At 40.9% G+C, this 14474-nt stretch overlaps 1 protein-coding gene across 1 annotated transcript; it reads right to left on the minus strand.

Moving 5' to 3' along the window:
- Positions 1-4585: 4585 nt before the first annotated feature.
- Positions 4586-14172, minus strand: LOC308299972 (GTPase IMAP family member 7-like; the record flags this gene model as incomplete). The annotated part of the gene is made up of 3 exons (XM_080743740.1): positions 4586-4613; positions 8734-9454; positions 14163-14172. The coding sequence occupies 3 exons, from the start codon at positions 14170-14172 to the stop codon at positions 4586-4588; spliced, it is 759 nt and encodes a 252-aa protein (XP_080599866.1).
- Positions 14173-14474: the final 302 nt, after the last annotated feature.

Consider the following 14474-nt stretch of genomic DNA (forward strand, 5'->3'; position numbering starts at 1 on the left):
GCCTAAGGTTTAGGGTTAGGGGTAGAGATAGGGTTAGTGTCGGAATGCAGACATGTCGGAAAGGAGACATGTCGGAGTGGAGAGATGCACCCATCCCAAGGCCTAATTCTCTTCACCTCAAAAGCAGCAAACATATTGTTCTATAAGCAGTCTATGGTATTCAGACTTAAATGCAGTACATTATATATGTAAGCCTATATTCAGTAGAATACACTACACTTTGTGCGCCATTCTTAATGCCAAATAATCAGCAGCCTTTTCTCATTTTCATTTATTTCTTTTTCAATCAACAACTATTTTGAGCAGTGTAAGGGAGACTGACCAATGTTTGATTATTTGGCATGCAGTAAGCCAAAGATTCTCAGATCCTGAAGTTCATGAATGTGCTTCGCCAGCTTGTTGAAAGCTGTATTATTGCTTATTCTGAACAGGCTGCTTGTTGCATTGCATCCAGTCAATGCGTGCCATGCTAGAAGACTCTCACACAAAGCCACTCCCAATGTATTTGTAATATCAGACATTGGGATGTATCGTTGTCTATCCCATGACCAGCATGCATGAAAATGGCAGCTATTCCAAGGAGTTGTTGACTGACATAGTAGGCGAGCAACACAAGTATATCCATAGTACTGTACATATAAATTAGGTCAGGGTCTGAGAACCTTTGGCTTGACAGATAGTCTACCAGAGGCTTCAGGATGTTCAAGACAATATGCCCTCACTCTCTATGGCCTAAAAAAGAAGGCAAAGGGCCAGGTGTGTTCTAGTCTTGATGAGCTCCGTTGTATTCTTGCATCAACGACAGACATGCCAGTCTCACACCTGCCTCCCACTGAGGATATTTTTGAATGTTCAACAGGCTATGTACCAAACTGGTACAGTATATGGTGCCACAATCATGTCCCCAAACCCCTTTTGTGGAATCCAGTTGGGAAGGGTTGGATGCTAAAGGATACATCACTAAAGCCTGTCCTGTTCAAAAAATAGCCTGCACCAAGCAGTAAGAGACCTCACCCAACTCTACTGCTATGATAAGGATTGTTGCAGTCAAAGTAGTACGTGCCTCAATGTCTCTCTGTGGGATTGTGTTGTACATAATATTGCTCCTGTATTTACAGTACATTGCCTGTAAACTAAAATAAACAAGAAATGACACAATCCTTTTATACCAGCTTGTGCCTTGTGGACCAGCCTTGAATGTAGAGCATTGTAGTGGCCCTTGGTTGTAATCCACTGGGAACTGAATTCCTTCTTACCGTATATATTATAATAATATATACCATCATACCATATTTATTACCATAACATAAATAGTAAGACTGAATTCAATTAATCCATTGACCAGCCATTGACCAATTAGTCTCTCAAGAACAGCCTCAGAGAACGCTACGCTACCGATAGGTGTCGCCCTTTCTTCTTTGACGATGGGTTCCCAGATTGTTGACCAATAGATACACAGCCGATTACGTCACGAACAAACTCCTGACAAAATTATGTCTGAATTTGGGAGATCACAGCTTTGTATCCATTGACCACCTTTGCAAATTGGTCAGTCCCCCTCACACTCAAATTAGTTGTTGATATGAAAATATTGAAAAAGAAATAAACGAAATAAATTAAAATGAGAAAAAGCTGCTGTTTGATTATTTGGCATGCAGTAAGAATGGCACACATATATAGAAAAACTCCTGATTCACAATACAAGCATATTATGACATATTCTTCTGGTTTATTTTGGTTGTTGGTGTATTCCCTATTGACAATCTGAATGGAGTTTGTTAATTTGTATTGATAATGAGCACCTTATCGATCCTGCTTATTGACCCATGGGCTTTTATCGAGCCCACTGTTGAGCGCTTTATAATATTTTGTGGGAAGATGTGAGATGTGAGATTCTGAACAGAACTGGTATCTTTTTGCATTGGCCAGTTGTTGTGAGTCTGAGTTTGTCTATGAGGATGAGAATTGACAAAAGTAAAAAATATTGTCATTTAATATCTTTAGAAAATCATTCATTAGTGTGCAGTAAGTGTTAAATGGCTATATATTATGAATAGTACTGTAACAATGTATTAATCGCCTCTTGTCTTGATTATCTAACATGATGTCATGGGCCGCTATGCTTAATAACAAGCTTGATAAGCCCAAAGCTTATTGATACCGGGATATCAAGTTTGTAGTAGGCCCTTGTTTCCAGCTCCTTCCCTACCAGTAAGTGGAAATTGTGTATGATTAACTTGTGGGGATATTTCTGCCCTTTCTTGGTAAATCACTTTTTTGCATTCTGATTATTTTGGGATTTAAGGACGCTACCTGTAGACCATCTGTGCAAGAATGAGGTAAAAACAACCAGCAATAGAAAATTACAAAGGATTGACTTGGAACTCCATCTTTCAGGGTAGGCGTATTTTTTGCCTATGTGGTGAGTCCCTTCATGGATCAATTTCATGACTTTTGCAGTAAAAGCAAAACTACTGACCATCCATTTCATGAAGAGGACAAGTAAAAGTTATGAAAAAACTTTGTCATAGTTTGTACTACCCCTTATAGAAGGATTACAGGGGAATTTTCCTTAGGAATGTCATTTCCGCCTATAGAAGGTCCTTATATAAAAGGCAGCAGATTCAAAACAGAACCATATTTTTGCATTCTGATTGTTCTGGGATGTAAGGACACTACCTGTAGACCTTCTGTGCAAGTATGAGGTGAAAACAACCTGCAGGTAGAAAATGACAAAGGTTTGACTTGGAACTCCATCTTTCAGGATAGGCGTTTTTTTGCTTATGTGGTGAGTCCCTTCATGGATCAATTTCATGACTTTTGCAGTAAAAGCAAAACTCGGGACAATCCATTTCATGAAAGGGACATCCTAAAGATATGAAAAAACTATGTCGCGTTTTGTTCTACCCCGGGTAGGGGTATGGTCAACTTCTGGCCTATTTTTTCCTCTACTACAAGGGTCCATGGCATAAACAAGTGTGAGAACTAACTGCGCTAAACAATAGATAGCAGTGCCTGTGCCATGGCATCATGACTCATGGTCAGTGAAAATAGCCGATCTACAAGCACACAACGCCACACAGTGCGAGGCGTTGTGTGCTTGTAGATCTGCTATTTTCACTACTCTAAATCATTTTAAAAATGATAAATACAAAACAAACGGTTTTGGACATACAAGGTTTCAATTCAATTAAATTCAATTTTATTAAAGTGTCAAATCAACAAGTTATCTCAAGGCACTTTTTCATACAGAGCAGAGACCCGAGCAGAGACCTCATGGTAGAAGACAACACAACGTAGTATCAAGCAGCAGCTGACGATGGAATCATTCTTAATGTTGTTGCTGTCAGACAGAAATTATAACTTTTCATAAATGAATAATGCCCTATTGATCATATTATGCAGTGTTACACAAAAGGATCAAAAGTAGTGTACCTACTCTTATCTGCTACTTTTGATATTTTTTCTATTTGGAAAGTAACATATCCACCTGACAGAGATGATAATATAGTTTGATGTATCGTCTTACCTTCAGCCATTTTTTGCTCACAGAATTACAGTCTTTATGCACAATGATCATCCAAAAAAGATAACCGAATGAAAAATATTACAAAAAGAGTGTAGTGTAGTGGTAAAAAAAAAAAAAAAAAAAAAGATAATGAGTACAACTACTGTAGCAACCACTTCAGTTAGCTAACTGAGGAGTAATTCCTTTACAAGAAGGGCATTAGCAGCTGCCCCTTTTTTCTATTTTTCCTACACCATGCATTTAAAAAATAATTAATATAATATTGTCTCTTTCCCAAAAACGTTTTTCAAAAGGTTTGAGGCTAAATTACCACTACTGAATACAGAGCCCCTGTCATTTCTGCCTGACTTTCAGAGCTTTTTCAGCTGCAGTATGCCTATATAACTTGTCCTGCCTCTCCCAGTTCCTCCCCTTCTCCTTCTCAGGCCTGCCCAACCCCCACTCAGCACAGCACACAGCACATTAAGGATGTCCATAATTACAACACCAGAGGCAGCGCCACAGATCACTTTCAACCCAGAGTCAAAACCAACAAAGGGTCAAACTCTTTTTTCTGCTATACCACCAAAATGTGGAAAGCCTTACCGAAGCCCATAAAGTAGTGTGGATCACTAGCATCCTTTAAAATTGCCCTGAAAAACCACTTACAGGCAGCAGCCGTTCGAACTGGTAAAAAAAAACTAACCTAGCCCAACCCTACCCTCCCCTGCCCCTTCTTTGTATATACTTACTTACTTACTGTTTAGACTCTTTTTTTTTGTTCTCTCATTTTTTTCTTTTCTTTACATATCTACTGCATAGTACTGTGTTCTATTCGTCTGTCATTCAATGTTATATGAGATACTTAAATGGTTTCCTGTGGAAATAAGCTTAGTCTTTTCATGGATCTCCTTTTAGTAGACCTTGTACCAGTGAACTGTACCGTCATGAAACTGTACCTTTTCCTATGCAAACTTCTAATAAAGTCTTCAATCAATCAATCAATCAGCAGCAGCCCGTTCTGACTCTGAGACCTGCTTACATAGATCTGCCCATAAACTGAGAAAGACACATTGGTCAGAAATAGGACATTGTGAGGAAGGTGCTGTGGGACATAAAAAAAAGACATAAACATGAGATTTGTGATGCCATTTGTTGCTCTCAAGTTATACAATGAGACACACAACGGTTGCATGGCAAGGACAAAATGTAACCTAGGCGTGTCGATATTGCAACATAACATTTGTTCGACATCCCACTAGTTCGACGCAGGTGAACGCTAACCTGGTGAAATGCTTACCTGTCGACGCTGGTGAAAGCACCAGGTTAACCTGGTGAATGTTAACCACTATGCCTAAACCTAACCCAAACCCTAACCCTCACCCTAACCTCAGTAAAACTATGCCTAAACCTAAACCTAACCCTAAAACCTAACCCTAACCCTTAGTCAAACTAAGGGTTTTGCTTTAAGGTAACTTTTTTGTTTGTTTGGCACTGCATATGTTTTAAGTATTATGATGTGACACTTATGGGCTGGCTGTTTTTAATTAGTTTGTTTTTCCCCATAGGGTCTGGCCTGGCTGGTGTGTGGGCGTGTGGAGGTCTGCCTGGCCGGCGTTCTAAATTTCCCAAATCCTCCTGTTGGCTGGCTGCTCACCTGGGGTGGTTCTAGCCTGGTTAATAAACCAGACCGCACAACACCACCCCCTGGCGGTAGTGGTGGTGTAGTGTGGTCTGGCCCCTCACAATTGAGAATTCATTTCCACCAGCCACCAGAAAGGGTTAGCCAATCAGGGCTGTAGGCTGTGTGGACACAAAAACATTCCCCCCTCCCCCTCCCCTCTATGACAAGCATCAAGCAGGTAGTCGTCTTTGATGCTTTCATTGATTCGAGAGAACACTAACGAGGTCTTGACACTTGTATGGCCCAGTCAATTACCTTATTGCACAACCCCTTTGAAGTTCAAAGGGAGCAATTAAGCCCCCCAGAAATGGAATCTCATCCTGCAATCCCAGATTCTCTTCCCAAAACGAAGTGTGTTATAGAGGCTGGCACCGCTAGGCTCGGGTGGTTCCTCTCAATCAAGCAGAGACGATAAAAGCCTGGCTCTCCACTCCAGCCCTTGCCAGTTTGTTCAGTTGCCGACCGGTATAAGTTATTGTGCCTCTGTTCCTCAGTATGTTTTCGACTGTGTTTTGCGCATTACTAATTCTCCCTGCCTTTCTCACTCAGATCGCTCCCATTACTCCACGCCTGCTGCCTGCCTGCTTTATGAACTTAAAGCATTAAGTGAAGGTGGGGGCCGCATGTTGCCCATGTATGCCCTAGCATTAAGTGAAGGTGGGGGCCGCATGTTGCCCATGTATGCCCTAGATCACACATGGGCAACATGGGGCCCGGGGGCCAGACCCGGCCCTTTGACCATCTCAATCAGGCCCTCGAAGTCCTCAAAGTAAAAAAAATATATATTGTAGGCCAGAGTAGGCTACACCAGAGTGATACAGCTGTCTTGTTGTGAAAGGACCTCATTGTAAAGTAGTTTGCCGTGTCTACCAAATTCATGCACTTTGAACATGATTGTTATGTGTCAAGTTTAAATTAAATTGTACAATGTTCTTATTTAGTTTTCAGTCAGTGAAAAAAGAAAGGTGTGGCGATGTTATTATGGCCATGTCCCCTGACCTCGAAATCAATGTATCAATGGGTTAATGCTACCCTCTAGTGGCGATTTAGGAAAATACATGCAGTACACTGTGTGTGTGTGTGTGTGTGTGTGTGTGTGTGTGTGTGTGTGTGTGTGTGTGTGTGTGTGTGTGTGTGTGTGTGTGTGTGTGTGTGTGTGTGTGTGTGTGTGTGTGTGTGCGTGCGTGCGTGCGTGCAGTAGAGGAAATGTTCAGATGTCTGTTCTTCATGGTATTGCCAGTTGACCTCCGGTGAGCCTTTTTTCAACACTGCCTTTTCAGGCCGCGATCCCCAAAACAATAATATTTTAACTGGGGACCCCCCCACACTGACAAGCACTTGGAGTTGGAGTTTCACAATTTATGCCTCTAATATTTGACAATTTGTCCAATGTTTAATTTGTCATTTTAGAGATATTAAAAAGTCCTCAAATTGTCACTTTAGAAATGTCCAGATACCCTAACCCTAACCCCAAGAATCAAGATACATACATGTCTCCAAAAATTATCATTCCAAAATTACGGAAATTGATAGACTCCTCTACTATAAACTTTATGTTGGTTTGTTTACTGTTGAGTGTCAAAACAATGTTGCACATTAAGTTAATCATCTGGGGACCCCCCAAAATAATTTGAGGACCCCCCTGGGGGTCCTGACCCACATGTTGAGAACCACTGGCCTAACCTGTAGGAGCAGGGATGTGCAGAGAATGTTAAAGAGGCAGGGGCTGACATTTCTAAAAGGGCCTTTTGGTGGAAATATTGAAAATGGCAGACCTCCAAGCTCACAACGTGTACTTGTATATCGACAATTTTAAAACATAGGCCTAAGCCTGAAGTGGTTTTGTAACCAATCAAAATCTACAAAGTAACTATAACCAAAGTTTTCAAACACTTGCAGTGGAGTCAAAAAAATATACAATATTTGTCTCCGTAGTATGTAGTGGAGTAGAAGTAAAAGTATTTAGAATTGGAAATACTCCAGTAAAGTACAAATTCTGGTACGCATTATTACATTAACCATTATTACTTTAAACATTATTGTATGCTTTATCTAATGAAAAATAGCAGATCTACAAGCTCACAGCGCGCTGCGAGCTTGTATATCAGCTATTTTTTGAAAAATCATGACAATTTGAACAAGTCTTTATCGTTGTTGTCGGGTGGAAACTTGTCCAAACCGTTTGTTTTGTATTTATCATTTTTAAAATGATTTAAACTAGTGAAAACATCCGATCTACAAGCACACAACGCCTCGCGGTGCGAGGCGTTGTGTGCTTGTAGATCTGCTGTTTTCACTTCTTTTGTGCACCTTGTACGATGAAGCAGGGCTTTACTTTGCGAAAGAACATAGACATTTGAAACTTGGAGATATGAGGTTTCCACCTGACAACGACGTTATGTAAATGTATTCTAAGTCCTTCTTCTAAATCAGTGGTTCTCAAACGTATATGTATTTGTTGTTCCAGGAACCCCCCAGAAGCAAATATTTGAGTTACAAATGTTCGCTTTTAAAAATATATATTCAAAGATTGGGTGCTACCTTTTTTCACTGACGAAAACAAAAACTAAGCTATGATGACTAAAACCGACTAAATATATTGACAATTTTGTCAACAAATAAAACATTTTAGGGAGGGGATAGTGGAGAAGAGAATACATACTGTAGAAAGGTATTTTTTCAGCATGCAACCAAGTGTAAAATCAGGCATAAGGCCCCATCAAGGGCCGCCAAAATACATTTTATCGACAAAATCAACTGGTCTAGAATAACACTGAAACATTTGAGATGACAAAAATGTGACTAAAACTAAATTACATTTTATTCAAAAGACCATGACTGAGACTAAAACTTGCAGTGGTCAACAGTAGTAAAATGTGATTAAAACCCTTCTAATTTCAAAGCCATCACTGTGACTTTCAGGAGAAAGTTATTCCACTTTTCCTGTGTGCCAACGGCTACTATCATACCATGTGACATTGTCAAAGTGAAATGTAAGATCACAACTAATTAACTAATGTGTTGCATGATGGTTTACAGGAGCAGGTAAGAGTTGAATAATGATAATATTCTGGGAAATAGCAATAATAATGGAAGAAATACACAGAATAATGAGTTTTATTCATTTCAATACATTATGTGAAACATTGTGAACTAATCAGCTCCTGAGAAACATTTGCAAGACGATCAATACAAACAGAAAACCTTATTTGTCACGTATAAATCTGTGTTCAAGTAGGCTACCATGATACCATGATAAAAGCCGTTCATGAGACATCTTTGAACACAAACACACACAGCACATAATTATACTACTGATGTTTCCATTTCCATTCCTGTTGCCTGTGTGGGCTTACGACACTCACACTGCCCTTTATACAAATGCATGACTAATGCAACTATGACAGAAACAAGTCCCAATAGGATTAATGGAACTCCTACATACAGGCGTACCGGTATGTTATCTACCACTGCTGTAATGATAATTCCGGCGATAAACAGCAGTAACCCCAGCCCAAACCCACATTTCGCACCAACCAACCTCATTCTCTCCTGACCCAACTTCATTCCCTCCTCCTTTAGCCACCTTTGCTTTTCCTCCGCTTTCTCTCTCTCCTCCTCCCGTACCCTCTTCTCCTCCTCCTCCCGCAGCCTCTGCTGAGCCTCCTCGAACATCTTGTGGGTGTAGTGCTTCCCGTCGTTTTCGTCGACCATTTTCCTGATCATCTCGATGAGGTCTTTGACCTGTTGGTGGTCGTCTTTGTCGCTGTTGTCGAAGGCGAGGTACCGGCCTCCAAACTTGTTGACGATCCTCTTTATTTTCTTGTTCTCCTTAATAGCCTCTTCAGGACGGTGTTGCTCTTTGCACGTGAACAGCACAATGCTGTACAGGGAGGAGTCCTCTCCAAAGTTCTCCTCGATCCATTTAACGGCATTCTGCTCCTCTTCGGTGAACCTCACCCCCAGCCTTATCACCAGCAGGAAGGCGTGAGGCCCTGGGACAGACTTCTTAACACACTCCCCTATGATTGACTTCAGCTCTTCACTGCTTATTCCTGTGTCAAACAGGCCTGGTGAATCAATGACATGCACCGTTGTCCCGTCCACTTCCCCGCTGTATTTAGTACACTGTTTGGTCACAGATATTGTATTACCGCCCACTTTACAGGCATTTGTTCCAAGGATTGTGTTCACTGACGAACTCTTCCCTGAGCCAGTCTTGCCCACCAGGACTATCCTCAGCTCTCCCAACAGAGCTGAACCTGCAAAAGCAGAGACAAAATTAATGTAGCTGGTAGTGATAGGGGAGACTGGGGTAAACTGAGACACCGGGTAAACTGAGACACCCCCTGGATCTAGGCATTGAAACACATTTGTGGTCATGTGACCATTATATTTTCAAGACCCTTGAATTTCCCCCTTGCCATGAAGGAGAGGACCTGATAGTGCTGTGGAAAACACGCTTTTTTCCGTAAAAATGGAAAAGTAAATTGTCTTGCTGTCAACATAATCAGCTGTTGTGTCACAGCATGTATTGTTCATACATGTTGATGAACTACCAACTTATAAATCCTTGTGATAGATGCTAGCTAAACATTACCCTGAATTGATAAGAGATGTCCCTTTTCCCCAAAATGTGGCTATGGGGTAAAGTGAGACAATTGCTTCAGGGTAAAGTGAGACACTATCTCACATTACCCCAACATGATCCAGGAGAAAGCTGCACAACCCTGATTAAAGGGTTTACCAAACATTTCTTGATTGATTCCTATGTATTATTCCCTGTAGAATCTGCAAATTATCTTGAATAATGAATTAGATAATCAGCATATTTGACTAATTCAGAGGCTCTGTTCACCTCTTCATCCAGGACTTTGTGTCAGGTGAGTGGGTTTTACTGTGGGCAGTAGAACCACTCAGGTGGAGGCTGGTAGCATTCTAGACACTTAGTGGCTTCTGAGACTTCCCAGCACAACACACACGCACTCACACACAAATGCACACAGGCAGGCAGACAGACAGGCAGGCAGGCATGCACGCATGTACGTACGCGGGCGCACGCACGCACGCACGCACGCATGTACTTACGCGGGCGCGCGCACGCACACACACACACACACACACACGCACACACGCACACGCACACACACACACACACACACAACTGTTCCAGAAATGGACCTGGGAGTACCGATAGGGTTTTTTTGCATGGGTGACACCAGGAACATTGGTCATTGTGACGATGTCTTTGTGTAATAAGGCTGAGAGTGCTCCTGGCACAAGCATTTCATTTTATCTGTACCTGTATGGATGTGTGACAATAAAACTGAATCTGAACCCCAAAGGTTACCGGAAACCCACAGTATTGCTTTGTGTAATAAGGCTGAGAGTGCTCCTGGCACAAGCATTTCATTGTATCTGTACCTGTATGGATGTGTGACAATAAAACTGAACCTGAACCCCAAATGGCAAGTACACCATTTCTGTCTCCATACTGCTGACTGCTGTAACTTTGAAAATGAAAAATAAAATCTATATCAAATAAAGAAGGATGCTGCTTATTCTCCCTTCAAAGACCCACCACACACACAATCTTTATTTTGTTCTAGCATTGTGTTGTGTTATTTGCAATAAGATGAATGAAACACAACCTTTAGCGTTAGTGACATTTAGCACAATTATTTTCAGAGTGACAGTATAGACTAGAGACTGCTGGCTTTGAAGATAGTGTTGCTTGAGGACAGGAGGAGATCAGATTCTACCAGCTAAACTAGTTTTCTTTTTGGTAAGGACAGGTATTCTGTTGATGAGAAAGGCTTGGAACATTATTGTCTCCACCAGGCGAAGGCAGGGGGAGAGTATCTTTTCGCCCCTGTCCGTCCGTCCGTCCGTGCGTCCGTCCGTGCGTCTGTCCGTCCTCCGAGTTTGTGTACAGCTAATCTCCGGCGCCGTTGGCCCGGACGCTGCCAAAATGAGCACACACTCTCCCTGGATGCCAATTCAGAACCTCTGCCCCACATTTTTCAAATGGCCCTGTTCGAGCGCCACCATGAGGCCGATGTTTGCAAAACACATTTCTGTGCACTACTCCTACAGGTTTGTCCAAAAATCATGCAAATCGGTAGACAGCATCTCTACAGTCATGTGATCGACACGGATCTGTCTGATTGTCCATATTCCTTCCTGATTGGCTGATATTGGCTTTCAAAGTTTGTAAGATTGGTCCATTTTGGACAAAATGCCTCAAATCACAAATGCAGAGTGCAATTAACATGAAATCGCGCACACAGGTTCCCACTAGGCCGAGGAAGAAATGCCACTTCAAATCTTTGAAATCAGCCTCATGGTGGCGCTATAACAGGCCGATTCGTGGTTTTACCTATAACTCCACCGATCAGTTTCTAACTTTGTAAGCGCACTCCCTGGATGCAATTTCAGAACCTCTGCCCCACATTTTTCACATGGGCCTGTTCTAGCGCCACCAGGAGGCCAATTTGTGCAAAACTACCTTTTGGCCAGTACTACTACAGATTTTGTCCAAAAATCACACAATCGGTAGACAGTATCTCTACAGTCATGTGACCGACATGGATCTCTCTGATTGTCCATATTCCATCCTGATTGGCAGAGATTGGCTTTCAAAGTTTGTAAGATTGGTCAGTTTTGGACAAAATGCCTCAAATCACAAACACAGAGTGCAATTAACATGAAATCGCGCACACACGTTCCCACTAGGATTAGGAAGAAATGCCACTTCAAATCTTTGAAATCAGCCTCATGGTGGCGCTATAACAGGCCAATTCGTGGTTTTACCTATAACTCCACTGATCAGTTTCAAACTTTGTAAGTGCACTCCCTATAGGCCAAGGAAAAACCCTTTCCTTGCATTTTTCACATCAGCTTTTATAGCGCCACCTGGAGGCCGACTTATGTAAGACACATTTTTGGATATTACTCCTTCAGATTTTACCCAAAATGAACACAAATCAGTACACAGTATCTCTACAGTCATATGATCAAGACCAGGTCTGTCCTGTATTAAATATTCCATCCTGATTGGCTAAGATTGGCCTCCAAACGTTGCAGGATTGATCCGTTTCAAACAAAATGCCTCAAATCAAACACAGCGTGCGATTGTAATGAAATTGTGCACGCACATTCGCAAAAGGCCAAGGAAGAAATTACACAACAAAATGTTCAAATCAGCCTCATGGTGGCGCCATGAAAGGCCTAAGATTGGTGAAGAACACATGCCACCCTTTTTACATTGGCCTATTATACCACCAGGACGTGTGGCTGGTGGAGACCTGTGCTCGGAAGAGCACTTCTTCTAGTTGTGATTCCATTCTAGTTAAGTAATGGAACATCAGAGGAAGAATCTTGAACACTGATTAAAATGACTGAGTGCTGTGGGCAGTAGAACCTCTCAGGGGCTGGTAGCATTCTGGACGCTTAATGGCTTCTGAGACTTCCCAGCACAACACACACGCACGCACACACGCACACAGGCAGGCAGGCAGACAGGCAGGCAATATACTTTGCAGAAATGGATTCTACAGGAAAAAAATACATAAGGAACAACTGAGAAAGGTTTGGTAAACCCTTTTATAATATTTTTATAGGGGTTTTTCTTTCTGCTCATGTGTCATATTATTTGACACATGGGTGGAAATGACAGGACAAACACTATTAAAATAATTTCTGCTATGTACATTTTTGTATTGTGCATATTTAACCTGGTTAACCGGGTTTTTTGTGTTTTTATGGTAGTTACAAAGAGAAAAGGGTAAGTGGATCACTTTACCCCCTTGATTTATCTGGACCACTTTTTTTAAAAAACAATCATATTTTCACTGCCTTACATATTGCCTTATACATACTGCCAATACATTCTGATAACTTCCATTGTTAGGAAACATCCCAAATTACTGGGAAATGTGTCTAAATTTTTACTGATATATCTTTTAGTTCACCTAGAGGGGAGCAAATGTGAAAAGTGTCTCAGTTTACCCCACTCTCCCAACTATAAAGAAAATACAATGGCGAACAATATAGTTAAATTAGCACTATTAAATTAAATTAGCCCGATATAATTAAAATAGCCCTAGTGTTGATTTTGTCGACTAAAACTATGACGAAAAATGTTGGTCGACTACCTTTTTTCACTGACGCTTTTCACTGAACTAAATAAAAACTAAGTCAATGTACATTTGAGTCAACTAAAATCTTATATTTAGTCGACTAAAATCATATATTTAGTCAACTAAAACTAAAACATTTCTGATGACTAAAACTAAATGTAATTTTATTCAAATGACTATGACCAATGTTTTTAGTGTGCAACACCCGAGGGCAACCAAACATGAAATTGTCTTTTAGTTCTACTGGATCTCTTCTCCATAAGTTCTAGTAAGATTTTCACGAATAATAAAACTAAAATCCAATGATTCCTCCATGGCATCATGACTCATGGTCAGAACATCACTGTCGGGCAGAAACCTTGTATCTCTGAGTTTCATATTTGTATGTTTTTTTTCTTAAAGTAAAGCCCTGCTTCATCATACATGGCTGTCACACAAGACTAGTGAAAATAGCCAATCTACAAGCACACAATGCCTCACAGTGCGAGGCGTTGTGTGCTTTAAATCTGCTATTTTCACAAATCATTTTAAAAATGTCATGATAAATACAAAACAAACGGTGTTGGACATACAAGGTTTCAATTCAATTCAATTCAATTTTATTAAAGTGTCAAATCAACAAGTTATCTCAAGGCACTTTACATACAGAGCAGAGACCTCATGGTAGAAGACAACACAACGTAGTATCAAGCAGCAGCTAATGATGGAATCATTGCTGTCAGAAATGAATGCCCTATTGATCATATTATGCAGTGTTTGAATCCTGGAAAGTAACATATGAGGCTTCCAACTGACAGAGATGATAATATACTTTGATGTATTGTCTTACCTTCAGCCATTTTTTGCTCACAGAATTGCAGTCTTTATGCACAATGATCATCCAAAAAAGATAGCTGAATGAAAAATATTACAAAAAGAGTGTAGTGGTAAAAAAATAATAAATAAAAATAAAATAAAAAAGATAATGAGTACAACTACTGTAGCAACCACTTCAGTTAGCTAACTGAGGAGCAATTCCTTTACAAGAAGGGCATTAGCAGCTGCCCCTTTTTTTCTATTTTTAGCTGCAGTAGGCCTATATAACTTGTCCTGCCTCTCCCAGTTCCTCCCCTTCTCCTTCTCAGGCCTGCCCAACCCCCAC

The sequence above is a fragment of the Nannobrachium achirus genome (genome assembly GCF_963921795.1).
Source record: "Nannobrachium achirus genome assembly, chromosome: 15".
Lineage (NCBI taxonomy): Eukaryota > Metazoa > Chordata > Actinopteri > Myctophiformes > Myctophidae > Nannobrachium > Nannobrachium achirus.